This window comes from Danio rerio, chromosome 8, assembly GCF_052040795.2.
Source record: "Danio rerio strain M-AB ecotype USA chromosome 8, GRCz13ab, whole genome shotgun sequence".
NCBI lineage: Eukaryota > Metazoa > Chordata > Actinopteri > Cypriniformes > Danionidae > Danio > Danio rerio.
The window spans coordinates 41,748,197-41,775,783 of record NC_141028.1 but is presented as its reverse complement, the minus strand read 5'-3'; the positions used below and the strand labels follow the sequence as shown (position 1 = coordinate 41,775,783).

At 35.0% G+C, this 27,587-nt stretch overlaps 1 protein-coding gene across 2 annotated transcripts; it reads right to left on the bottom strand.

Moving 5' to 3' along the window:
* Positions 1 to 5,411: 5,411 nt before the first annotated feature.
* On the bottom strand, positions 5,412 to 27,266 carry ren (renin). Of its 2 annotated transcripts, NM_212860.1 has the most exon segments (9): positions 5,412 to 5,735; positions 7,299 to 7,397; positions 8,171 to 8,315; positions 15,521 to 15,643; positions 20,883 to 21,079; positions 21,376 to 21,494; positions 24,801 to 24,924; positions 24,999 to 25,149; positions 26,973 to 27,078. In NM_212860.1, coding segments are annotated over 9 exon segments (1,188 nt in total). In that variant the 5' UTR covers positions 27,041 to 27,078; the 3' UTR covers positions 5,412 to 5,573.
* Between the last annotated feature and the right edge of the window lie 321 nt (positions 27,267 to 27,587).

The following is a 27,587-nucleotide window of genomic DNA, read 5'->3' as shown; positions in this document are numbered from 1 at the left end:
ATAAAATCACTTACAAAAGCTAACACATATTCTAATATCATATATAATTATATAAATAAACAGTTAAAGGCTATTTGTTAAGAAATGAAATTTAATATTTATAATTTATTAGGAAATGAAAAAATTATGCTTTAATAATTTTATTAATAATATTAATGATTATTATTATTATTATTATTATTATTATTAAGTAGGATATTGTTTATTTATTTATTTTTTTAAATCTACTTTTACAATTTTTAACATGTAAACCACTGCAGAAATGTTTTAACCAAAAGGTCCATGTCATATACCCTACAGTTACTTAATAATTAACTTACTATAAATTAAAACCATTAACATATTTTATGTCTTGTTTTCACAAGCTTTGGAGACGTAACAAATTCTGCTTTTAAATAATAGGTCACCTATAGCTTTTGCCATGAGCCACGACTGTGTTTCAAATGGCATCACTGTTTTCAAAGTGCACTGCAAAGGGAGCACAATTGTAAACTTGAATATCACTAAAACTGAACTGTAAAAATACTTTGAAAGCAAATTACAGCTGAGTAATGACTTTAATGCTAAAAAAAAATGTCAGAATGTTCAAAACAAATAGGACAAAGGGGGATCATCAGTAATAGAATACAGCCAGGAACTATGTTTCTAACTATAATTCTAGAGGTGTAGTTGCAAGCATAGAAGTGTGCGACACAGTTTGTGAATGGTTGTTGGAACGACTTATTTGGGAAATGCCAAATTAACAAACTATGTGTGTAACAACATAACTTGTGACCTTAGCTGTCTAATGATGCTTTTCGGAAACGCACCCCAGGTTGCTTCAAGAAAAAGCATCCCCATAGAACATCTAAAGTGAAATGGCTTTATTAAATTCATTGCAGTCGTGGCACACTAACATATCTGGCTCAGTTCAGTCCCAGTTATAGGTTGTTAACTTGGCTGAGCCTTGGTCCAGATATGGTCAATGTTTGGCCTTGAATGGAAGCCAAACTTGGTCCCTGGGGTCTGTTGTTTATACGTGGATTACTCAATCAACTGGATTTGGTTATTGACAATTTGACATAATCCAGGATTGTTTCGCTCCTTAAAACTCATCTGAGAGTTGTTGTCATAGCAACTGTTTTGATAGATCAAACCTGCTGGGGAGCAGGCTCATTTTATATAAACAGGATTAGATTGGGTCTTCTCAAGCAAAGGTAACACTTAAAGTATATATGCTGACATTTTCAGTTGTAGCCTATAGGTTATATACTCTGGGGGGAAAAATAGTTAAATAAATGTATATATATACATTTAGAATTTATTATAATTTGTAATATTTAAAATTAAATAATTTATAATATTTTTGCTTATATACATATAAGATTTTAAAAATATTTAAATAAAACTTATACAATCTGCACTCCGAAATAAGTACAAAATAGGATGGTTCTCCCCAAGGGGATCAAAGAGAACATTTATTAATATTGACTTTTTAGATACAAACACATACAGTACTATAATAAGGTACTGACCCAGCTTTACAATTTGTGTATGACAATAAACAATATTCGACTGTTTTTTGTTTGTTTGTCTTTTAAAGAAATAATACATTTATGCAGTCATGCGCATGTTTTGATATGACAGCGATTGGATGCTTTGCAGAAGTTGCAGACATCTTTACTGAAATCAAAATGCTTTTGATGCAAAATTCATTTAAATTCACCCATAAAGAAACCTAATTAGGCCTACAATAATAAAGAAAATCTCTCTAAAATGTAAAAATAAATTGCTAAATATTCTTGACGCATAAAAAGGGTAAAGCCTGCAGCCCACAACAAATGTGTTATAAAGTTATTGTGTTTTATATTTAACAAACTGTTTACTAAGAATTCAATACAAATTTTGCTCACATGGGTAATTGAATATTAATCAGATTATAACATTACGCTGCTGTGCTTTTAGCCAATCATTGCACTGCTGATTATGATTTCGAGGATCTGTCCTTTACAACAGATGCAGCCAACCAGCGATCTCAGATTAGTTCATCCTGACATTTTAATCTGATTTGCAAACCAGTTTAGCCAGAGATCAGTTGTCAAGATTAACGAGAGGGGTCTGGATGCAGACCTGGTGCAGTGCAATCTGAAATGCATCCAATGCTTTTTAATGTGCTCACCTAACCCCACCCCCAGCCTTACCCATCACAGTGACGTCACTTACTCCTTTGAGTGCATTGTGTCTGAAATTGCATCACTGAGGCTGCATGAAGATACTATTGAGATTAATAGATGCAGGATATGTCAAATCATTTAAGATCTGCATAATTAAGGTAAGAACGGACCCATGGTCCCTTGGTGGGGCGGACGTTGGTGTCGGTGGTGAGGTGTCTGAGGTGTCGCATACTATACAAAAGTCAGCGACCCAGGGGTGTTACAGACTGTACCAAAGAGCTGAGGCCGGGAGGGGGGGTTGAAATTCCGGTAGTTTAGTAGTAAGTTTAGAAGTAGTTTTAGTAGTAAGAGACTCCTGGGAAAAACAGGAGTGTTGGCAGGTGTGGGTTACATTGAAACCCTGCGTCCAAACAATACGCTACATGACGACTTTTGCAGTGATAAGCAATTTGTCTGTTTACACGACAGAAATTTAAATACAGCCATACAGCCAAATACATGCACTCACTCACAAAATAGTAAGGTATATACACTAATTAACACATATTACACCTCTTTAACATTATTAAATGTAGATGTTGTATAGATGTGTTGGTTTTTAGTCAGTTCTAAAGTTCAATTTCAAATGGTTTATTTTATTTTCAAGACTTAAGGTGAACTATCTGCTGCTGCTGCTGCTTTTAGTAGAATGGCAATAAATTACAATAAATGGCATTAAACACTGAATAAAACACATGAGGTGTACCTGAGGTGATCATTGTCAGTTTTCTGTTGTTTAGCTGTAAGAAATAGAAGCCGTTTCTCATTTAGCAATTTGAGGAGCTGGTTAGAACAAAACCCCCTTTCATTCATTCATTCATTTTCTTGTTGGCTTAGTCCCTTTATTTATCCGGGGTCACCACAGCGAAATAAACCGCCAACTTATCCAGCACGTTTTTACGCAGCGGATGCCCTTCCATTCTTCCAGCCCATCCCTGGGAAACAAAAGCTCCTTTTAAAATGGAAAATTTTCTTTGTATCGCATGCTGTTGCTCGAAAAAACTATTTAAAACACGATTTAAATCAGCCTTGTTAGTCCTCAATCCTGCAACCTGTGCTTACGTTTTTTTTGATCCAGGAATGCAACAACTAGTTCGACCACTGGTTGTCAATCTTACATACTGCACCTTTAAAGGGTCACAAAACACCAAAACACATTTTTTGAGCTGTTGACAGTCGTATACGTGTCCCACACTGCTAAAAACACTATTAGGACACATATATTTCACTAAAAAGTGTAAATTGGTTGTTTTTGCGTTATTTCAAGCAAATTCGTACTTCCGGTTTGAAACGAATTTTTGAAGCTGCGTCATGGCCATGACATAATAGCATGTATTCCAGCGTGCAGACTGGATGTCTGTACCAAAGTGGGCCTTATTATGTCTCAGAGTGTGCTGCATTGATGCATGAGTAAGGCTTGGTTCAAACCAATCAGCGTGCTCTATTGTGCAACTTCATTAATATTCATTACTGTCACAGTGTTTAGACGACTGAGACACCACGTTGTATTGGCAAAACAAGCGTTGCTTTTATAGTTTGCTGCAGTTAAGTTTTGTTTTCATTTTCTCTCTGTGAGAGCGCAGCTGGAGTCACGTGTGGATTAACAGTGTATGCGACGCTCAATAACAATAACTTACGTGTCTAAGGAGGAACATTGCTTACCTGACAGCTGTTCTTATCTGCAAACGCTGAGATCCGGATTCACTTGTTGTCTCCTCTTAATAAAGATGCGGCTCTAGCTGCTGGTGATTGTCCTGTCTCTACAGATTTGGTAAGTGAGCGACCAGTGCTCTTTGTTTATTCAGTTTGTTTGTATCGAACTAACAATTGCGCCAAGTGTAAACATGTTAGCACTACAACCAAACTTTAACCAGGTGTAGGATTTTCACCGCATTTTGTGACCGGAATAACACACGCGGCCTTCTGACACTACCTGCTGTGTGCATCTAAGTTTCCGGGAAATGCTGAGGTTTTTTTTTCTTTCATTCGCTGTGCGGTATCAAACATTGCATTAAAAATACATGCTTAGAGCAGTTCCTCGAATCGAATATCTCGTTTGTTGCGAGGGGCATGACTGAATTCCCTGAATGAAAGAGCCAAACTGCAGTTAAAGTCCACCATTTAATAATTTGGCAAATAATTCGACTACAGATGTCCATGTAAACACAGTCACTTTCTCCCGTGTGTGTGTGTGTTTTGACTCTGAAACTCAGCGGGTGCCCAAATAGACACTCCCACACCATACCCTCTTTAGTTCCCATAGCTTGACACACCCACTTTTCTGACTTTTTCCAAAGTAGAGGTGTGAAAACACCCTGCTGAAACCAGGGGGTTTCATGGCCCTTTAAAGCTGTAAAACTTAACATTGCAGTAAAAAAAAAAAAAAAAAAACTTTAGTATGGAGTAAATAACTTATAGCTGTGAAGAAAAGTTAATTGAATTGCTTTTCACAATAGACTATTGGGACTTCCAATGTGCTGAAAGTGCCATCTTCGAAATCATCAAAACTAGTTTTCAAATGAGCACTATCCTAACAATAAAAAAATGCACATTTGGAATCGAAACAACTACAGATGTTATAATATTAAAAAAACAAAAGACCACCATAATTTTAAACATCTTTCATAACTGTTTATTTACACACTAAAATATACTTAGAACACACTTTTTCATATGTCAAAAATGTCCTCAGAATAACATTTTACATCATTATTATAAAAAAAATCTGTCCTCTTTTAACCCAAATTTTGGTTTAAAAAAATGGACAAACCCAATTAGTTGGGTTTCATTGTTTTGTTTTTTTTTTTATTGTTTAATTTTGTCAATATTTTGACACAAATTTTGGTTGAAACAAGCATTTTTTTAAAGAGTTACATTTAATGTTGCTATGCTTTTAATGTTTAGTTTTGATGCAATAACTAGCATATAAAGTCTCTAAATACATGCCTGTGCATTCACAGTAAATGTTAACCCTATTTCAAAGATAAGGAGAAATGTAAATGAAATAAAAATACTTAAACGTGGTGAAAATAGCACAAAACCAATTGAATTTTATAGAAATGTAAACTATAATATATATATATATATATATATATATATATATATATATATATATATATATATATATATATATATATATATATATATATATCAGTTGTATTGTAAATAACACAGCCTAAATCCCCTGAAGGATTATGTTCAGTTCACACTTAAATATACTGTTTCAAAATATATTATTTTTGTGATGAGTGATAAAAAAGTAAAGCTAAAGTGCACTTCTTTTTTCTAAATGAAAGCTGTAATCTGTCATTGATATGACCTATGGTTTGTGTTAAAGTTAAAACAATACGACTTTCAGAATAGCAGAAAACCAAGCGCTTGTCAGACAGCTCGTGCAAAGCCAATGCGATTGTTTCCCCGATCAAACTCTGTGTAGTACCGAGCTATGAAGTTTGCCCCCAGTATCCAGACAGGACCAGTAGGGGGTGGCACATCCAATGCTTTGAACGTGACAGTACAAATGTCCTCCCCGAACTCTGACTGCTGTAGGGTAGAACAAAAGAAGAGAAAGAGACATTAACAGAGCGAAGGCAAATACCATATGTGTGTCATTGACTGATGAATCTCAAAACAGATGCTACACTTGAGAAGGCATCTGGAAAACAATATGCAAATACAAGATGAGGCATTTTATTTTTAATGAAAAGAGTCATTGCACTAACTGAAATAGATCCCAGACTTCTATGCTTTACAAAAGGCCACTTTCAGTACAGAATCGGCAATTGTATTTTTGTAATGAAAACAACACTTTAGTATAGAGTCGAATTAGAGCCTTCTTGAAACTTATAAAAATGTTCACAGTGAAACACTAAAATGATAATAAAACAAGTGAACACCTTGACATCTTGACAATACAATTGATAAATGATTTTATTTTTTTGTTTCATTTTTGGAAATAAAAGAGGAGGCTCTTAACAAGTGGCTAAATCTAATGAAAGAACTGACTTAAATGTAAATAATTCTACTTCCAAATTACACAAAATAATAAAGGCATTGTTAAGGTACTATACAAGTGTACACCTTTAAAAAATTCTTTCAAGGGCATTTTTAGAAAGTGTAATGCCATATTTATAGATTGTATATTCTTTGATTAAGACTCTGGAAGTCAGTGAAGAAGAGCAGTAAAAACCACAAGAGGAACCACATGGAAACAAGCCAAAAAGCAGTGTCACATCTCTTTTTTCTTCTTCTTCTGTTTATTGATGAGTTAAATTCTTTGTATAGATTGTGTCCTATTGATGAATGTATTATGATTTTGATCCTATTGTTTGAAATATTTGATTAATTATTTTCATAGAACCTTTTATAGATCAAACAGAAAACTGTTTGTTAGATCCTAATTATATCTTAAATTAACGATTAATTAGATATATGTTAGCTTTTACATTTGTTATTGGGTGAGATATGTTTAGAATGAAATTGTGTAAACAATGCATCAAATAGAAAACATATTGTAAAAATAATAATAACAATTAATTGCAGATCCACCATGTGAAATAACAAAAGAAAGTATAAATATATATTCATTTATAATAGTGTTATAATATATTACATCAAATTTAAATAAAACATTTATTATTATTATTTATAATGAATTATAAGTATTAGTTGTTTGGCTCACTTCTGTGTTTTTAAAGTGCTCTATAAATAAAGTTTGACTTGACTGCCTTGACTGATTTATATTAAGAAATATTAATATGTATTTAGAAACATATATATATAATTACATAGCACTGTTGCCTCACAACAAGAAGGTTGGTGGTTTGAGTCCCGGCTGGGCCAAGTAGGGATTGATGATACCACCTCTAACTAATCATATGTGTTGGCTTAAAGTAGCTGCGCAGACCACTGATCTTTATTACAGAGCATTATGGCGAGATCTGCCTCTTTCAGTAAGGGAGAAACATAAAACTTTGTCACTTTTTTGTCACATTAAGTGGATTAGATAGATTTATTATTTGTCAGACACATCAGGGGGTGTTAGCACCAGCAAAATACCTAATAAAGCAATCGGTAAGTGTGTGTGCATTACATAAAAGTCCTTACCCAGAGAATATAGTCCTCATCTGTGAGTGAATATTCCTGACCACCAAGATGAAATGCAACAGTGGGCAACAACCTGACCACATTACAGCTCACTGTATACTGAAAACACAACAAAAAAGAGAGAAAAGGTGAATGATAGCCTAAAAGCCACACAAGGAACACATTGTACTGCACCATTTTGCAAAACTGACACCAAACTTCACACTTGAAAGAAACAAACACTTTTCTACACTGAAAATTAACCACATTGACGATAGAAGAAAAAACGACATCAGCTTTCAATCAATCCATTCGCTCTTCAGACGTTATTTATGAGACTCAGCCAAACATGATAGACCAAAGCAGCTGTTCCCATGGAGTTGTGCAACAGGAAAAGGAAACAGAACAATAAGAAACAGGTTTTAATGCTCATATCATCTGGCATTGGCTGTAGAAGTATTGTTTAACGATAGCAATGGTATATAAGATGTAAATGGAAGGACGTGATTCATCTATTTGCGCTGACTTGCGTTAATACTGACTTCAACTCTTATCAATCAGTTGGCACTCCTAAATGTTTTAAAAGATCCCTTGTATACTGGAACACACTTTCATTTTTTATGACTCTGGAGACGTTTGATAGCTTGCCACTGCTGCTAAGATTTAGAGATATCATAATATTGTTTTTAAGTCTTAAATTTTGGCTTCTTCAGTTTTTATAGTTTCTAAAGTTAGGCAGTGGATTCATAATTTATGTGCAGAATGAAACGTTCCCTGGTTTAATGGCTTATTCTCTCTAACCCATTTTCAAATTATTAGCAGATTATATGTACGCTCTTGCATGAAGACCGATTTTTAGGGAATGTCTGTAACCTTAGGTAAGCAGAATTTACCCCTCCTTCTGCCAGTTCAACGGCTCCAATTGTTTTCATCAGAATGGAGATGGAGGAGGCGGGGCCTGTGATGTAGGAGGAGCCTGTATCAATCACAGCAGTACAGCCATCCTTGCAAAACAGGATATCTGCCCCAACCGACACCCTGTAGAGAAACAATGTATAATTGAGGTAATTCAAACAGATTCTCATTTTAAAATCTAATATTGTGTGCTATTATTGGATTAAAAATGAAGAACTACAGAGATAGAAAGCAAAAGGTTAGATAGTGGTTAGATGCATCCACAACTGGTACCTGTTTCATGATGATGGCTGAACAAACTCATGATTACAGGGTTGAGGCTGATTTATTCTTTGTATCAGCCTTCACACAGTTGCATACCCTTCACCGTGGCTGACGCACACCTCTCAGAAAATGTAACTACACATCGCAACAACACGTATCACAAGCTCTGTGATTGGTTGGCTTGGTAGCACTAACAAGCATGGGTGTGCTGAGAGTCACGAGCCTGATTGTTCCCAAGCATTGAGTCCTGTGTGAGCTCCAAATGGAAACTTTTGTTTTGTGTTTACCAATTGATTTAAGATGTTGCACGTCTGCTGAATCCTGCCTCTTAGTTTTAGCTACTAGCGTTCAGAAAAAAAGAAAAACACCTGCAAAGAAACTCAACACAGAGGAACAATAAAACCTACTGCCAGTTGGTGTTTCAGGAGTGTTATTGCAGAGCGACACAAACAGCATGCAGAAGTATAAATAAAAGGCAGATGCCGTGGGTCACACCAATCTCTCAACAAAGAAATTGACAAAACCAAATCAGTGCAGTTCGGCTTTATTGGTACCATGACTAATTGTTAACTTTCTCTGTTAATCCGGGCTTTGATCCTGATTTTATACGCGTGTGCACATAAAGGTGGGATATCAATAGCAAGCAGCCAATCGCATGCCTGTTTTTTTTTGTCACTGATAAACTTCAAGTGAAAGGTTAATGTCACTTTTTTCAATGTCACAAGGTTCCTTTTCATTCATTCATTCATTTTCTTGTCGGCTTAGTCCCTTTGTTAATCCGGGGTCGCCACAGCGGAATGAACCGTCAACTTATCCAGCAAGTTTTTAAGCAGCGGAGTCCCTTCCAGCCGCAAACCATCTCTGGGAAACATCCACACACACATTCACACACTACGGACAATTTAGCCTACCCAATTCACCAATGCAGGTAGAACATGCAAACTCCACACAGAAACACTAACTGAGCTACGGCTCGAACCAGTGATCCAGAGACCTTCTTGCTGTGAGGCCACAGGTTCCTTTTATAGCACTGATGTAATTTAATGAAACTTTAATCAAGTTTAATAGCGTAAACTAAAAATGATAGACTCATTCAAATGCAAGCACCATCAGGAGTAGCAGGCAAGCGCAGAAACTCCATTGAAAATTCTGTAGATTAAGGTGTATGCATGAAGGCTGATTTATACTTCTGCGTTGAGTGATCAGTGTGACCAGTGCCTGTGTTGCTTGTAGCCATGCATTTGCATTTTCACGCTGTTTGTGTCGCTCTGCAATGACACTTCTGAAATGCGAGCTAGCAGTAAATTTTCATGTTCTTCTGTTTTGCGTTTCTTTGTGGGTGTTTTTTTTTTTTTTATAAACGCTACAATAGCTCAAACTCTCTCAATCAGAGGCTGGAACTGGCAAACATGCAACAACTTTAATAATAAGGTAAAAAAAAACAAAAATCTCCAACAATTGCTCTATCGGGCTCATGATTTTCAGCACAGCCACGCAGCGCCATGGATTTTAAAATTCTAAACATAGATTTCTATAGGGGTACGCACATTAGCGCCACAAGTCGGCGGCTGTCTGTGGTGCCCAGCTACAACTCAGGACACTGTTCATATTTCTGCCGCACCACAGAGCGCCATCTGAATAGTTTAATTTTAAATAACATGCGAATGTGCACGTCTGGTTCTGGTGACCTTCCCCTGAGCAGGTTGGCCATGCAGTATAATACCACAGTGACATGGAGCAAATTGCACTCAACAGAGGTAGTGACATCACTGTGAGTGGTAGGGTTAGAGCTTGAGTTAGGTGTGTGCATTAAAAGCATAGCATGCAGTCTCAGCTCGAATGTGCAACCAGTCTGCATCCAGACCTTTCTCACTGTTTCATGCCCTTAGCCATGAGGATCTGCATGTGTGGGCAAGTTTAGTCTTGATATAAAACTCTGTCTGTTGCTTGTCGTCAACTCTTAGCCCCTAATTAGCTGGTTCATGTGAGTTTGATTAAGGCTAGAGGCAAATTTGCAAAACTGTGAACTTGCCGACTCTTGTTTTGTGGGAATACTCAACCCAGTTTTGTCAGCTGGCCAGCCTAGACCCATCCCTGTCATTTGGTCTGGCCAAGCATGTGAGTTTCTACAGTTGTATGATTAGAAGCTGGTTCTAGACCATAAATGTCACACTGACTCTGACTAGCGGTGCTACATCATCTTGGTCCTTAAATTGATAACTGTACCTCAGCCCATTGATTAATTTATTTAAACACAAATAATTATTATTTTTTTTTTGTGGCTGGAAAGGCATCCTATGTGTGAAACATATGCTGTATAAGTTGGTGGTTCATTCCACTGTGGAGTCCCCTTATAAATAAGGGACTAAGTCGAAGGAAAATGAAAGAATGAATGAATGAATTAATACTTTATTATGTTAGTTTCAAACTATTTATGCCCAACAGACATGCTCTTGCAAGGCCTATGATGATGCATTTGCGAGCACAATAGACCCTTCCCAGCACTCATCAAATTTAAACAGATCTGGTTCAGCCTAGCTTAGGTATTGCCCGAAGCTGCGAGCTCATTGCAGGCTCTGTGTGTGTGTGGGGGGGGGGGGGGGGGGGGGTGGTTGTTTATTTTTGAAGCATAAATTCTGCATTGTATAAGGATGTTTTATACTTCTGCATCAAAATCGCTGACGTGCACCTCTCAAAAATTGTAACTACAAGTCGCAACGACGCGTAGCGCAAGCTCTGTGATTGGTCCGCTTGGTAGCGCTTGGTAGACGAGTCTGGGCAGGACCGAAAGCCGCGCGAATGGCGCGACCCCGATAGTGCGATTGTTTACAAGTGTGGAGTCTTGTGAAGTAGCTCCCAATGGAAAGTTTTGTTTTGTGTTTACCTCATAGTTAAAGTTGTTGTACGTCCGCTGGTTCCTGCCTCAAAATGAGTAAGTTTGTGCCACTTGTACATTCAGGAAGTGTTCAGAAAAAGCAAAACATCAGCAAAGAAACTCGCTGAAGAAACTGCCCACTAGCGCTTCAGAAGTGTTAATGCAGACCAACAGAGACAGCGCGCAGAAGTATAAATGCACAGCTACGCACACTGCATGCGCCGTGGGTTATGCCGGTCACTTGACGCAGAAGTATAAACCAGGCTATAGTCTACAAATAAAGATGACTTGACTAATATAGTGGAAGCAGCTCTTGATAGACAACACAACTGCTTACATAACCAGCATGTTATGTTAGTCAGCATTTTATACTGATATTTGTAATGTAATGCATATTTATATAGCACATTTATCATGTATTGCCATATACACAAAGCGCTTTACAATCATGAGGGGGGTCTCTCCACACCCCCACCAGTGTGCAGCATCCACTTAGATGATGCGACGGCCACCACAAGATATGGGGTAGTGCACTCACCACACACTAGCTATTGGTGGAGTGAAGAGACAGTGATTAAGCCAATTCGGTGGATGGGGATGATTGGGAGGCCATGATGGGTAAGGGCTTATGGAGGGAGTTTGACCAGGACCCTTGGGTTACACCTCTAGTCCTTATGAGAAGTTCCATTGGATTTTTAATGACCACAGTCATGAACCTTGGTAAGACATCCCATCGGAAAGACAGCCCTCTATGACAGTATAGTGTCCCCTTCACTTTACTGACACATTTAGACTAGGGATTGGGTTGAGCACCACCTGCTGACCTCACTATCACCACTTCCAACAGCAACCTAGTTTTCCCATGTGGTCTTCCATCCAGATGCTAACCAGGCACTGCCCTGCTTAGCTTCAGTGAGTAATTGGTCTTGGGCTGCAGGGTGAAATGGCTGTAGCTGGGGTTTGGCAGGTTTTCGAGGACACTTCTAGTAATTGAAAATGTGTCAATTTGCCCTACTTGTAATATTCACATTTCTTTTGCTTCTTACCCAAGATGCTTTGCATAAATTATAAGATGCTTTGTTTTAGCAACTCAAAATTAAAATTGCTTTCTTCTTTCTACATAAAAATACTACTAAATAATACATAATAAAAAGGCTATTTTTGAGATGGCATTGGCTTTAGAGTACAATATATAATGTTATCGTATGTTTTTCGCCAGCTGTTTTCAATGAACATCCAGCTGTTTTTGTTTTGTTTGTTTTTTTGCCATAATTGGCTCAATTACACAAAATATTCACATCAGTTGGTGATTATACAACTGTGAAGCATAATTGACTGCATGTTGAGTTCGAAAATAGGTCTGGTAAGTGATGTCATTTTGGTTGTGGAAAAATTAGATACATTCATGTTAAAGCAGTAACTAAATCAGCATACAGTACTATTATCTCAAAAACATTGCAAGAATTAGATGTGAGGACTTAGAGAAACTTGTACATGCTTTTATCAGCAGCAGGATGGATTACTGTAATGGACTCATCACTGGCCTTCCTAAAAAGACAGTCAGCAGTTGCAGCTCATCCAGAACGCTGCTGCCAGGATTCTGACCAGAACCTCAGGTCTCAGGTCTTTATACTGACTCCCAGTTACACTCAGAATAAATTTTAAAGTATTACTACTTGTCTATAAATCACTAAATGACCTAGGACAGGGCTATTTAATTAGTATGTCATGGGGGCCGGTTCATGAAAAGCATCCCAAACAAAGGGCCGAAAAGATATGAGTGATGACACAACAGCATATAAGGGCCCACATGCTGTTTATTTTTGCTCCTTAAGACAGCCACGTTAGCTTTTTCTACATTAAAATGTTAATATATTATATTTTGAAACTACATAATATCAGTGCATTGTACAATAGACTTTTTTTTTTACAAACATTCAAATGTATTTCAGAGCACAACAAAAGCAGTGCATTGCTGAAAGAGGCTTCTTCTACATTCAGACACAGTCATATGTTATGTTTTGAACTGCATAACAATTAGTGATGCAACAATTATAGATTTTGGTTGTACAATTATATTGTGGGAAGAATAATCATACTTTCACTGTTATCACGTCTAATGTAAATTCAAGCTTTATATTAGATAAGTAGCTATTTAGATTAACTGTTGTTGTCATCTGCATTCTTGCATACATAATCATTTTAATAATAATTCGTGTAACATATCTTTTGTTTACATTGCACTGAAAGATCACGCACAACTCTCACCGTGAGATGTTTTCTACTGCGTGCGCCCTGAAAGATGTAAGAGTGTCGCTCTGATGGCACCCGCATATTGTCATATATTCTTACATTAGAAATAACAAACTTGCAAGCGGAAAAGACGTGATATGGGAACGGCCGCTGCTATAGTTAATCCTGTGTGCATGTGTATTAGCCTCGGTGTACTTCAAACTTAAAATAAGCACACAGGCAACTTGGCATTCTGCAGCGGTTTCGTTTCGTTCAGTGCAACAGAAATGCGGTTTAGAGAAAGGTTTACTATTAATAAACTGTGACGAATTAAATCGCAGTTAATAGTGAAATTGGCTAATCGTTACATCCTTATTTACGATATCAGTGCATAGTACTAATAGCCTTTTCTACAAATATGTTTTCAGCTGCCCGCACCACTCGCTTATGGTGACTCACGCTCTGTGCAGCCTTTAACTGCAGCTCGTGCTGTTATTGAACAGACGCACGTAACTTCATACCTATAGCGGCCATTTGTCGACTGAACTAAATTTATTTTTGATGTCTTGGTCACACTGTTTGGAGGGCCAGAACAAAGTGCCTCGGGGGCCAAATTCGGCCCGCGGGGAGCCAAATGAATAGCCCTAACCTATAGGACCTCAAATACATTACATATATTCCCACTGAATGCAAACCTTATAGATCACTCAGATCACTAGGACGAAATTAAGATAGAAATTCCAAGGGTTTAGTCAAAGCAGGGCTAATCTACCTTCAGCTACTGCGCCCCCTGCTGCTGGAATCAGCTTCCAGAAATGATCAGATGTGCTCCAATATTGGGCACATTCAAATCAAGACTGAAACACGTTTCGCTGTGCCTTTACTGAATGAGCACTGTGCTACGTCAAACAGATCGCACTATTAGGTCTATTTTTTTTCTTTTTCATTCTTTTAAAACCTTTTTAAACACATTTTAATCTGTTTTTGATCATTTTTATTCTTTGTTTTTATTTTTGTATACGTGTCTCTTTTTTCCTGTTTATGTAAAGCACTTTGAATATCCACTGTGTATGAAATGTGCCATATGAATAAACTTGCTTCGCCTTGCCTTGCCTTACAGAGGTGCCATTATTCTCCTCACAGTTCATCCATAAGGTATTAAAAGGCAATTTCTTAGAATTTGACCATGAATAACTCTTTGAGTCTTTCTGCAGCAATAATGTAGGCAAGTGTTCTTGAATGTACTGTATAGCTAAAACAAAGCTAAAATAATCTGGAGGAACAAAATGCAAAAAACTTTGGCCACAACTAGGCTTGTACTATAATGCCACATCCAATAGTACTGTAATGATATTTTAATGATGTGTAAAAACAAAGCACAAACCCAAACACATCTGTCACTTGGTTTACACTATGTACGGTAAATGGATTATTTTATTAATTGAAGTGATATGTTTCAGTTAGGTTAAATGGAAGCCACCCAAACCACAAGTGCAACCCATAATTTAAAATGCAGTAGTCACATGCAGATATTGAAGAAGTAATATGGAAAAAGTTTGGCACCTTTTTGGGGCCTTGTGTCAGTTTTTTCAAGCTTAAAAGCTCTTCACAGAAAATGTATGGAAATGGACATCTAACACTGTAAACTTCAAAAGTATGTCTTGTATTTCAAGAAAGAAAAAAATAGTAATGCAGATTTAAAACGACATAAGCGTGGCCACATGATTGATTTTCGGGTCAGCTGTTTCTTTAAAGGACAGAGTAAGGACCTCTCTGGAAACGGTTTGAGTTTCTGGTCAAAATTAAAAACGAATGGCTACCGGAGATCTTGCATTAACTGATATAGGATATCTATTACAAGCAGAAGTATTTGTGAAAAGCGTGATGCAAAGCAGATGTGGAATGTCAGAAAGAAATCATTATTGTTTTGTGTAATTGATGATGATTATATTCGTACCCTTTCATGATGACCTCCCACTTGCCTTGCTCTTTGGTGTTTATATAATGGAAAGGTCCAGTGTGGTAATTCGGATCTGTGCCCCCCAGCACCAGCTCTCCACCAGGGATATGTGTTGGGTCCCTTATAGATACAGACAAAAATAAATGTTTTAGTATACGTCTGGCTTGCAACCAGGTATTTTTTAATGATTTATTAGTACATGTACGCATTAAGCACATTTAAAATTGAGCTTTTCAAATATGCTCTGCTTGAAATGTTACTATAGAATTACATAAAAACAATTCTATAGTATGTTAAATTATGTAATTTTTATAGCTTTACCTTATGCTCTTCACAGCAGCATTTAATTAAAAAAAAATCAATCTATTAAGTTGTAATTATAGTTAAAAGTTGTTGTTTTTTTTTTTTATTTAAGGCAGTAATTTGCCCAGTCTTTAGAATTCTAAAATGTCTAAAATATCATAATAATAATTATTAGCAATTTTGAAAGCAATTACGGCGATCAATAGTTTATTTGAAACATTTAGAATATTGAGGATTAAAGGAATATTTAAATTTGAATTTATTTTATTTAACAGGTACAATGCTCATTAATAAAAAGTAAAACTGTAAATAAGCCAGAGTTAGCCACAAAGGCTAATTTTCATCTGTTCCCCCCTGCTAGATTTTAAAAGGCAATCTAAAATCAAAATACACATCATCATACAAAAACAGTAAACTTACAAATGACAAAGAGATATGTAATAATAATTTCTTATAATTGTAGACAAAAGAATTACACATGATTACAAACTTGATTTTTAGCCATTTCTTTAACTTGTATTTAAAAGTTGAATAATTATATTAGTTTAAAAAAACATATTCAAAAATTTTATTAAAAAAAAACTGATTATTTAATAATATTTTTGTAACAATGTAAACGTCTTCTAATATATCATTATTGAACAACTTATTGAAACTAAAATAATTAATGATAAAATTCTGAATTATTAAGAAAACAAATTAATACAAAATATTTAGTGTCTTATGTTAGTGTCAATTTCAAGACTAATAGTTGTCAAAAAATTTTTAAGAAATTCTACTTTATACTGAGATGATAACAGTATCCTTTTCAAAACTTGCACAAAGACTAATTTTACTAGGTTGCATTTCAGGCCCCCAGAATGCTGTTGTATACATAAATGGCCCATATTCATAAAAAGTTTTACCTGTCCCTGTGAATTCAAAAAGTATTCAGATGTTTGTATCAGTGCGTTAGTCTTAAGCATATATGTAATCCAGTGTATCCAAAACAGCGACAGAATTTGCATTTGCAGTTTGTCCCTTCCACCTGTAAATATATCAAGTTTTTTTTTTTTATGTCACCTCATACTTTAGTTACTAATCATATCTTCTGACTAATGATTAATTCAGATGGATTGGTACACTGTTTAGTCTTCAGTAAACCATTCGATTCTATAGAAAATAATTTCAAATTTTATACCCTAAAACTATTTGGATTTGGCAGAACTTTTATAGATACTACAAATATGTTTTATAAAGATATCAGCAGCACATTGATTGATAATTTTGATACCTCAAAGTGGTTCAAAATTTATCGTTCAATGTTTATCGAAGAATTAGGGGCTGCCCAATCACCTCATTTTTATTTATTTTTTGCCAGAGTTACTTTGGCTAAGAATTAACCAAGATCATGATTTAAAATGAATTTTATTTTTGATAGGGAGATTAAAATTGAAAAACCTGTTCATTCAATTAATTTAATTGATTGTGTTAAAGCAGCTGAACAAAATTAGAAGTTCTAGTAAATTGAAACTGTCAATCCAGTTTTCAGAGTTGAAGTTCAGTTTAGTTCAGTTCAGTGTGGTTTAATTTTCACTGCTGAATTCCAATCACTGAAGAGCAATCTATTGATGCACAGCTCTCCAAGTCTCAAACCAAGCAAGCCAGTGGTGACAGTGGCAATGAATTCAGCAATTGACGAAAGTAAAGGAAAAAAAAACTTGAGAGAAACCAGGCTCAGTTGGGCAAGACCAAACTTCTTGTGCAGAGCTGCAGCCTAGGCGCCGGAACCTAGAGAACGCTGGACGTCCATCGTGAAGGTGTCCATTATTTTTTCATGAGACCACATTTTTCTGATAAAATTAGCTAAATATATATTTAATGCATGGCTTCAGAGAGATCTTTCTCTATATATGGAAAAGTTCTATCTAAGGCGAAAGGCTTCTCTCGCTTTGTATACTCTTTCTTTGTTTATTGTTTAAAGCTATAAAGGAAATTAATATTTTTGAGTTTCATCTGGAAAAATAAACCTTATAAACTAAAAGAAAAAAAGAAATGCTTTCTAACCCTAAGAGCAAAGGTGGCTTGGATTTTCGGAATTTCGAAAATACTGTGAAAACCTTTCAAGTAAACTGGTTGAAAAGATGCCTTGCAAATCCAGTATCAAAGTGTTTTTTCATTTCTAATCATATATTTAATAGTCTTGGTGTTCTATACATTTTTTACTGAAAAGTAATTTCCTGCCTGGCAAGTTACTTGTTTCTTTATCCAACTTTCATCAGCAATGTCTTCTTTAGCGGAAAATCAGATTTGATGGCTTCTCCTCGACAGAATATTTCTTTGAAATAATTCCGACCTAATTATGACAGAAAATAAAGTTTATAACAAAAATAAAGTTTTTTTTCTCTCTAGGTGGTTTAATAATCATTTCAGTTGTATTTTTTATCTGTGTTCAATGATGTTGGCAAGCTATGAGCAATTCATGAATCTCTGTAACTTTCCAACCACATAGAAGCTAATTTAACCAGTTTAAAACAGTTAGTTGAAAATTATATTTTGTTTAATAAAGCTAACGGTGATTATACAGCTCTACATTTAGGTGGGTAACACTTTTTTTTGATGGTCCATTTGAGTATTAGTAGACTGTTTGCTTAATATCGTTTGATGCTGTTCCTTCAACAGACATTTACCTGACTATAAGAAACTTTGCAAGTGCATGTCAACTTACACTAACCCTAACCCCAACCTAACAGTCTACTTATACTCTAATAAGAATTAGCTGCAATTTAATTTAATTTAAAAAAAATGGACCATCAAAATAAAGTGTGACCATTAAGTGTTATTGATATTTTTGATTGGAAGTGTAATAACAGCCACATTTGCTAAATATTTGGACTGAAAAGAATAACCCCCAGATGTGAATTCTTCTGGGGTTCTTTTATATGTAAGCGCGGAAAGCATTTTCTAATAAGGTTTTTAATTAATAATGAATAAAGATGAGATTCATATTAACATTTTTTTTTTCACAAAATGTATTCTGTTAATTTATCAATTTAGCATGCTACAGTTGATTTGGTCATTTGCCATTAGTTCCCTATTAGTTTTTTGAATGTGGTGTTGCAAACAGTTTTTTTTGTTGAGTTAAGCTCTCATATTTTTAGGTTTAAAAATGTGACTGTCACAGTGACCTGCGGTCCAGCCTGTGCAGATTACTGGTATACACACAGATCACTAACGGACTACAAATCCGATATTTCAAGAACTACAAGTTTCAGTCAAGCACCACACACACACACACACACACACACACACACACACACACACCGGTTCCTGATCCCATTTGATTACTCAAACAGCTGAAGCTGCACAAGACTGATTAGTTGGATTATTTAAACAGCACACAAACACGCATACTTTGCTGAGTCTTGTTAAACCAAATAGTGAACATTACGACGCGTTTTCATTTTCTTGCCTTCTGTGTTTTGCTTTGTTTGTTTACATGGCTCGCTGCCTGTCTGTACTGACCATTTGCCTGCTAATTGACCATGACTCTGAATTGCCTATTTACATCTGTTTGCTCCTGTTTTGACTGTTGCTTGCCTGACCATTCCCTGGATAATAAACCCTGCATTTGGATCCGCACCTCCCTTGTGCATGACTTTACATTAGTGACACATTTTGTAATGTTTTTTGTCCTCAGAGATGTTTGTTTTATTATGAAAATGCTAAATATTATCTGTTAAATTCATTGTAACTTTTTTTAATATTTATTGCAAAATGTTTTATTTATATATAAAAAAATGGCTTAAATCTTAATTTTTTTTATACACTACTTGACAAAAGTCTTGTTGCCTATCCAAATTTTATGAACAACAAATAATAACTTGACTTCTAGTTGGTCATTTGGCATTAGTAGTGGCTTATTTTAAAAGCAAAAGCCTCTCGAAAAAAAAATATTTTAGCAAAATAAAATATGATCATGCCTTGATTTAAAAAAAAATTCATTAGGACAGTGAGGTCTGACTTGCTTAGACAAAAGTCTTGTCACTTAACAGAAATAATGTACAGTACAGAATATAAAGTAATGGTGCAGTGGATAATTAATTAATATTTTAAATGACTTCGATGAGCTTGGACTGCTGCATCCATACATCTCTGCAATGACTCAAATAACTTATTAAAAAAGTCATCTGGAATGGCAAAGAAAGCGTTCTTGCGTCCCTAAGTTCATCCAGACTCTTTAGATTGATCTTCTATGCCTTCTCCTTCATCCTACCTCAGACATGCTCAATAATGTTCATGTCTGATGACTGGGCTGGCTAGTCCTGGAGCACCTTGTCCTTCTTTGCTTTCAGGAACTTTAATGTGGTGGCTGAAATATGAGAAGGAGCGCTATCCTGCTGAAGAATTTGCCCTTTCCTGTGGTTTGTAATGTAATGGTCAACACACGTCTTGATACCTCAGGCTGTTGATGTTGCCAACCACTATACCCATCTACAAGTGTTTGACTTTCTTGTTTTCTCTCTTAAACTTAAAAAGAACAAGAAAAGCACAAAATATTTGACATACCTAATGATAACCTTTTTAAGGACAAGCTATAATCCCTTTTTGGGCTTTTCTTTGTTTTTGCCCTATGTAATAGCGTGATTCATGTAATTTTCTTTTTCTTTGTATTTTATTATTACACTTATAAAATAAAAAACTATGTTTTATCTCTCTATTCTTGCATGATTTTTTAAATAAATCTTCCGACCAATCAAATGCTCTATAGTATCTCACATGCCCCGCCACCTTCAAGACATTTTTCATATGATGCTCTTGAGCTCAACCTCTCCCACTGGCATATCTGTCATAAAAACCACACACTATTGGCTGTTTTTTGTTTTTTTTGTTTTTTTCTTAAGAGTGGAGGAGCTACCCTATCCTGCCCTGTCTTCATCTTTACATAGAAATTATGTCACAAATCGAACAAATCTGCACATTTTAAAGCACTTCACGTGACCTTTAACCATTTCCTCTATCATGAAATTTGTCTGTCTCACTTTCTTTGCTACTATACATAAAGGCTGATGCTCACCTGCTGTAGTACACCGAGAAAACATTCTCTTTCAGAACATGCTGAGACATGATCCGATCAAACACAGGAGTAATTCCATCAATGGCCACATCTGGATAGCCCATTCCTAGCACTCCATCAAATTTGGCAAAGATGAAGGGGATTGCAGGAAGAGCTGTGGCTTCTGCAAAAACCTGCACCACTGGGATACCGCCCACCTAAAGATGAGAGAGGTCAAGTCATTTCCTTTTTGTAATTATGATTCTTGTCCTTACACACTATAAGCATTCCATCTGTATTGCAGGTCAAATATGGTGCATAAGAATCTGGACTTGGTTGTGCATAAATCTCGTAACTCTGTACGACTTGGCAATCAAGATGACTACCAATATATTTCGCTTGATCCGATGAACCATAAAAATACCATCCTAGTGCACGCATTCCATTAAAAATCATTTGATGAATCAAGATTTATAATAGAAAATCTGTGTGAAAATTGATTTGTGTTACTCACCACAACCACGTCCTCACTCAGAAAGCCCCGGACATTTCCAGAAGCATATTGGATGGAGAATCCTGTGCCGTTGAAAATATGTGTGAGGGATTTGGAAGCATCATATCTGTTGTGTGTGACTAAAAAAACAAATAAAGAAAGGAAGATGCAAATGTGCAATTGTTGTTTTAGTTTTTAGACATGTACACTGTAAAAAAAAAAAAGTATCTAAGTTGACAAATTTGAATTTAAATTTTCATATTTTGTGATTAGTATTTTTTTTCCTTGAAAAGTTTGAAACAGTGACTTTTAGTATACCACACTGTAAACCCTAATGTTGTCTTTACTTAAACAATCAAGTAAAGTTGACAGAACATTACTTAAAATTTAGCATTTTGGAGTTAATTTAACTTATATACAATGAAAATGCATAAACTTAAGATTTCAAGTATAGTAAGCTCAATATCACGATTAATCCTTTGAAAAAAAAATAGGTCGTTTTCAATGCAGTCTTGACTGTAAAATTTTAATATGTGCAACCTTTTAGCAAGGTCTTTTTTTAATCAAAAAACAAGGCTTTGTGTATAATTATTCACCATATTGGGAATAAATGGCTACTTATTTTTCTTTTAGACATTTCTTCATAGTATATAATTACACACACAGACACAGAAACTGAACTGAACAATTTAATCTACCAAACCGCAAGTTAAATAAACTTAATTATGCAAGTTTTGGGAGGCTCCGTAACTCTATTAAATTGAGGCAACGAGTTTGCTCAATTAATTTCGCTCAGTCAACTTATTAGGGTTTACAGTTCATATTTAATTAATTAAAGTGATATTTTGTCTGGGTTGGTGTATATATGCTGCAAAAACCTGGTAATAAGCTGCCAATACATTTTCTGTAATTTTACAAACTTTGTTTTCTATATATTATATCTTAAGCAATATCTTGTTTCTCAATATCTTGAGTTGAATTGTTAACATCAAAAGTCGACAGAGCAGAGATCAACATCCTATAATGCAATTCACAACAGTAAATAAATGGAAAACACAAAATATGGTGTATTTTTACAGTGTAGATAATATGTGACACTGAAGAACAAAAACATCAGTCATAAGTATCTTTTTTTTTTACCTCATCTGATGTAATTATTATACATTATATAAGGCATTATACGTCACCTGAAAGCTGAATTAATTAACATTTCCATAGTTACACAATTTATTCATGTTGTCCCAACACAAATTAAGTTCATTTCATTTTGTTGTCGGCTTAGTCCCTTTATAAATCCAGGGTCGCCACAGCCGAATGAATCGCCAAATTATCCAGCAAGTTTTTTACGCAGCGGATGCCCTTCCAGCCACAACCCATCTCTGGGAAACATCCACACACACACACACACTTATACACTGACAATTTAGCCTACCCAATTCATCTGTACTGCATGTCTTTGGACTGTGCGAACGCACACAGAACATGCGAACGCAGGGAGAACATGCAAACTCCACACAGAAATACCAACTGAGCCGAGGCTTGAACCAGCGACCCAGCCTCCTTCCTGCTGTGAGGTGACAGCACTACCTACTGTGCCACGGCGTCGCCCACAAATTAAGTTAACCTGACAAATTTTTGTGGATTGAACATAAACAATTCCATTTCCCAATAAACCTCAAAAATTTTGTTGTTTCAGCTCATTTTAAATAAGTAGTTTGAACAAGCAGCAGAAATCCTTTTTTTTTTAATTGCAAGATAATTGGCTGAGATGCAACTATTCAAATTCCGCAAAAAAAAATCTAAATATTTAGAATATTCTATTTAAAGCTTTTAAACTGAAGTGCCTAGCAGTGCATATTACAAATAAATATTAGGTTTTGATATAATTTACAGTACACTGTAAACCTTGTCATTACTAAAGATTTTATTTACTGTAACTTGACATTACTTAAAATACCAAGTTTTGGTATCAAAACTGTGTTTAACCTAATCAATGGACAGGAAAAAAAATTTTGATTAATATTTTAAGTTCTCTAAACTTAAATAATTTTTATTTATTCAAACAATTCATCAAGTCTCTGTTTAAAATGATTGGTTGTGCTTGAAATTCTGCCTTGACTACCGCACTACTTGGTCAATATATGTTATATGACATAAGGTCATTATTTTGCTTGTGAGGCTGAATTTTGCTGAAGCGCAGCAGGGCAGTGGCACTACCTGAACCCATCTGACGAAAGAGAAAAGTTATAGATTAATTTATAAACATGCAGGGGTGACATGGTGGCACAGTGGGTACCGCTGTCACCTCACAGCAAGAAGGTCGCTGGTTTGAGTCCCTGTTGGGTCAGTTGGCATTTCTGTGTCAAGTTTGCATGTTCTTCCTGTGTTTGCGTTGGTTTCCTCTGGGTGCCCTGGTTTCCCCCACAAGTCCAAAGACATGCGCTATAGAGGAATTGAGTAAGCTGAATTGTCTGTAGTGTATGTGTGTCTCCTCCAACAGGTTGGGGGTTGATAGTTGGGCTATCGACCCACCTCGTAAAAATTGGATGTTATGAAACACCAACAAGGTGCAGCTAAATATCAACTTCGATATAAATGGCGAGTGAGTAAGTAAAGAATATAAAAGCTGAACAAATTAGAAGTTTAATCTATTAGCCATCTATACTTAAACATTTAAGTTAATTCAATGAAGAGAGCACATTTGGTCAACTCAATTAATTGAGTTATCCATTTCCCATAACTTAAACAAACTAAGAGAATCATTTACCTCAAATCATTCAAGTAGTCTGAACTTATTAGAATTCACAGTGTGGGAAATATACAAAAAAAAATCTTCATGGAATATTATATTTACTTAAGACCCTAATTATTGTTTAAATAAAAGATAAAATCTATCAGTTTGAACCATACAATATATAGCCAAATATAATTGTGTGACTGGTTTTGTGGTCCAGGGTCAAATTTTACAACAACTACTCTGTAAAAAATATTTATTAATTCATTTATTATTTTGTGATTTACAAGTGTTTTCTATATTCACAAGTGTTTTATTTACAATTGCTTTTATGTGAACTGCATTATAAGATGTTGATTTCTGCTCAGTTGACTTTTGATGTTGAAAATTCAACTATGCACTTTAACAAAGTGACTTTTATTGACATTGTAGTAGTTAAAAAATGTGTAATGTGATGTAATGTGACAGAAATAATATATAGAGAAATAAGTCTGTAAAATAACAAAAAATCTACTAGCAGTTTATAACAAGTTTTTTTAAGCCTAATATACAACACCAACAAAGACAATATATCAATTCAAACTATTAGAAATGATTATAAAGGTTACTTTTTTTTTTACTTTTCAAGGTTAAAAATTGTTGGAAAAAAGATTCCCATAATGCCAATATGGAAAATTGCTAATTTACAGATATTTTTTACAGTAAGACTTACAGCAGGCTGTGTATAAAGGAGAACAACTGTGTGAGGGAACCCAGAGATTGGCAGAACCCGTGTCGAACACAACGTTGAACATCTGTGCTGGTGAACCAATGCTGATTTCACCAAAATATTGAGTCTGAAAAACAAGAAAGCTGTAAATTACATGTACTGCATACAGGCGCTGAAAATGTATCTCTATCCAGTAATTACATCTAAGTAGTTGATCAGAGGTGTCGGAGCTGTGCCGTTTGTGGGTGATGGTTCTTGATATTTTGGCATAATCTCAGATAACACTTGAGCTGGTGTGACGCTCATTTCCTTGAGAGTTTCTCGTATGGAAGGCATTTTCTTCAGTTTTATCCTAGAGAGAAAGTTGTGTTGCTTTTATTTATTAATTTGTTTTTGGATATTTATATTTAAAAACATCAAGAATACAAAGTAGTGAAATATGACATCAGCCAACAACATGTAATGACTATTGATTTCAAGCATTCTTCAAAACACCATAAACCAAAAAAAAAAAAAAAAGTCATACAGGTTTGGAGCAAGAAGGGGATGAGTAAATGTGTGAAAATGACAATTTTGTGTACAATTGTACTAAAATTTTAATTTTAGTACATTTTAGTATTTAAAAAAAACTTTCCATTTAAATAGCATTTTGCTATCTATTTTGACATTTGAAAATTTAATACTGTCTCTAATTTAAATTTAAAAAACAAATTTCCATAAGTCATTTACATATTTGCAAAAGGTATTTAGCATATATTTGATATTTGCCAAAACATTTGCCATAAAAAAACTAAAATTGTTGATTAGCTGTTTATTTTTTCACATAATATAAAATATAAAGGTTTATTTTTAGTGCTGCACAATGATTAATCATGATTAGTCACATCCAAAATAAAGATTATATATATATATATATATATATATATATATATATATATATATATATATATATATATATATATATATATATATATATATATATATATATATATTCAAATAGATGTATCATTTTTATCATACATCACATACACACACACACACACACACACACACACATATATATATACATTGCTCAGCATAAATGAGTACATCGCCCTTTTAATTATTATTTTTGAGCCATTTCTCAGTGAGTATAGCCAATATTTTTGGCGCGTTTAAACAATAAAGTTTTATTAAACAGTTATATTCATTAAAAATAAAAGTTTGGTCTCCAAACATCTTAGAAAGATAATACATTTAAATTTTAAAGAGTTATTGCAAAAATAAAATTTCAAACTACAAAACTTCCAGTAAATTATTTATTTTATTTGTTTATCTAGTTTTTTTCCTGTTTATTAATTTTACACCAACATAGTTTTTTTGATGTACTAATTTCTGGTCTGTGATCTTACTTATTTGTTAGATGGTTCCAGTTTGAGCTTTGATACTGACAAATCTGTTATGCACAAATATATTATTGTAAAGCATCCTATGGAAAATATTAAGTTAAAAGTGTTCTAAACTTATTTATGCTGAGCACTGTATGCCTACAGTTTATATACATAATCAATACACATACAATATATAATGCAAATACAAAACTTTATTTTGGATGCAGTTAACTGCAGTTAATCTTTTCGCCCGAAATTAAAAAAAAAAAAAAAAATCTCTTAGCGTCCTTTTACTTTTCCTTACATTCCCCAGACCCCACTTGGAAAAAAAACTTACAGTAGTTAAGCAAGGAAAGATATTTAACAATGAGTAAAACAAATGTCCACCTGCACATGCAAAAAGGCTTCAATGGTACATGATGTTTAAATCAGCTGCTCCTAAACTCCAGTCAGAACTCTAGCACTGCACATGTCTATCTTATTTTACATACAAGGGCCTGTTCATGGAGTGTCTGCTTACAAGCTTGTGATATGAATCAGGTGTGTTAAATAAGAAAGACATGCAAAATGTGCAGAGCAGAAGAGGCCTAGAAGTTGGCCCGCAGTTGGAAACTACTGCTTTAAACCATGTTACTGTTTTATCATTATAGCTATTATTATGGACATACAGTGCCATATTAAATTCTTTGATTCATGAATAATTACTTTGTACCATGATAAAATACCAAAGTTATGAGAAATTGAACAGCAAAAATATAACCACGCAGGATGCTGTTTTCCATTTAGAAGGAATATGTTCACTTACCTCCACAAGGCCTTTGTGCTGATCGCTGAGAGAGACAGAATAAGAAGAGTCAAGCAGTGGATTTTCATTCTCACAGATGGATCTGTTCACTGTCCAGTTACTCCGGCTACACGTTTTATGCTTCAATACGTCTTATACCCACTTGTTCGCAAACTTCTCTTTTACTGCGCTTTATTTAAGAGACTTTCCTCCTTTCAGTGTTTTTATACTATTTCTCTTATATATGCTCAGTTTGACCTTGACACAAACCCTTAGCTTTCTCTGTCCTCTAGCCCACCCCACCACTCCTTTCCTTCTGATAAATGCTCCGTGAACAGAGTGACCTCTTGTTCCAGGGGAACACATCACACACTGTGATTTAAGACCACTTCAATTAATAAATTCGTTCTTGTGTGGCCTTAAAGAATGTTTTGGGAATGTTTAGGGACAAAAGAATGTTTAAAAAGATTAAATTCATTCAATTGTAGTTGTTAATTTTGTTGTTGTGGTTGTAGTTGTTGATTTAAAAAAAGGAGTGAAAACTAAATATTTAACTATATAAAAAGTAGTACAGGTACATATCTGGGTGTCACGGTGGCACAGTGGGTAGAACAATCGCCTCATAGCAAAAAGGTC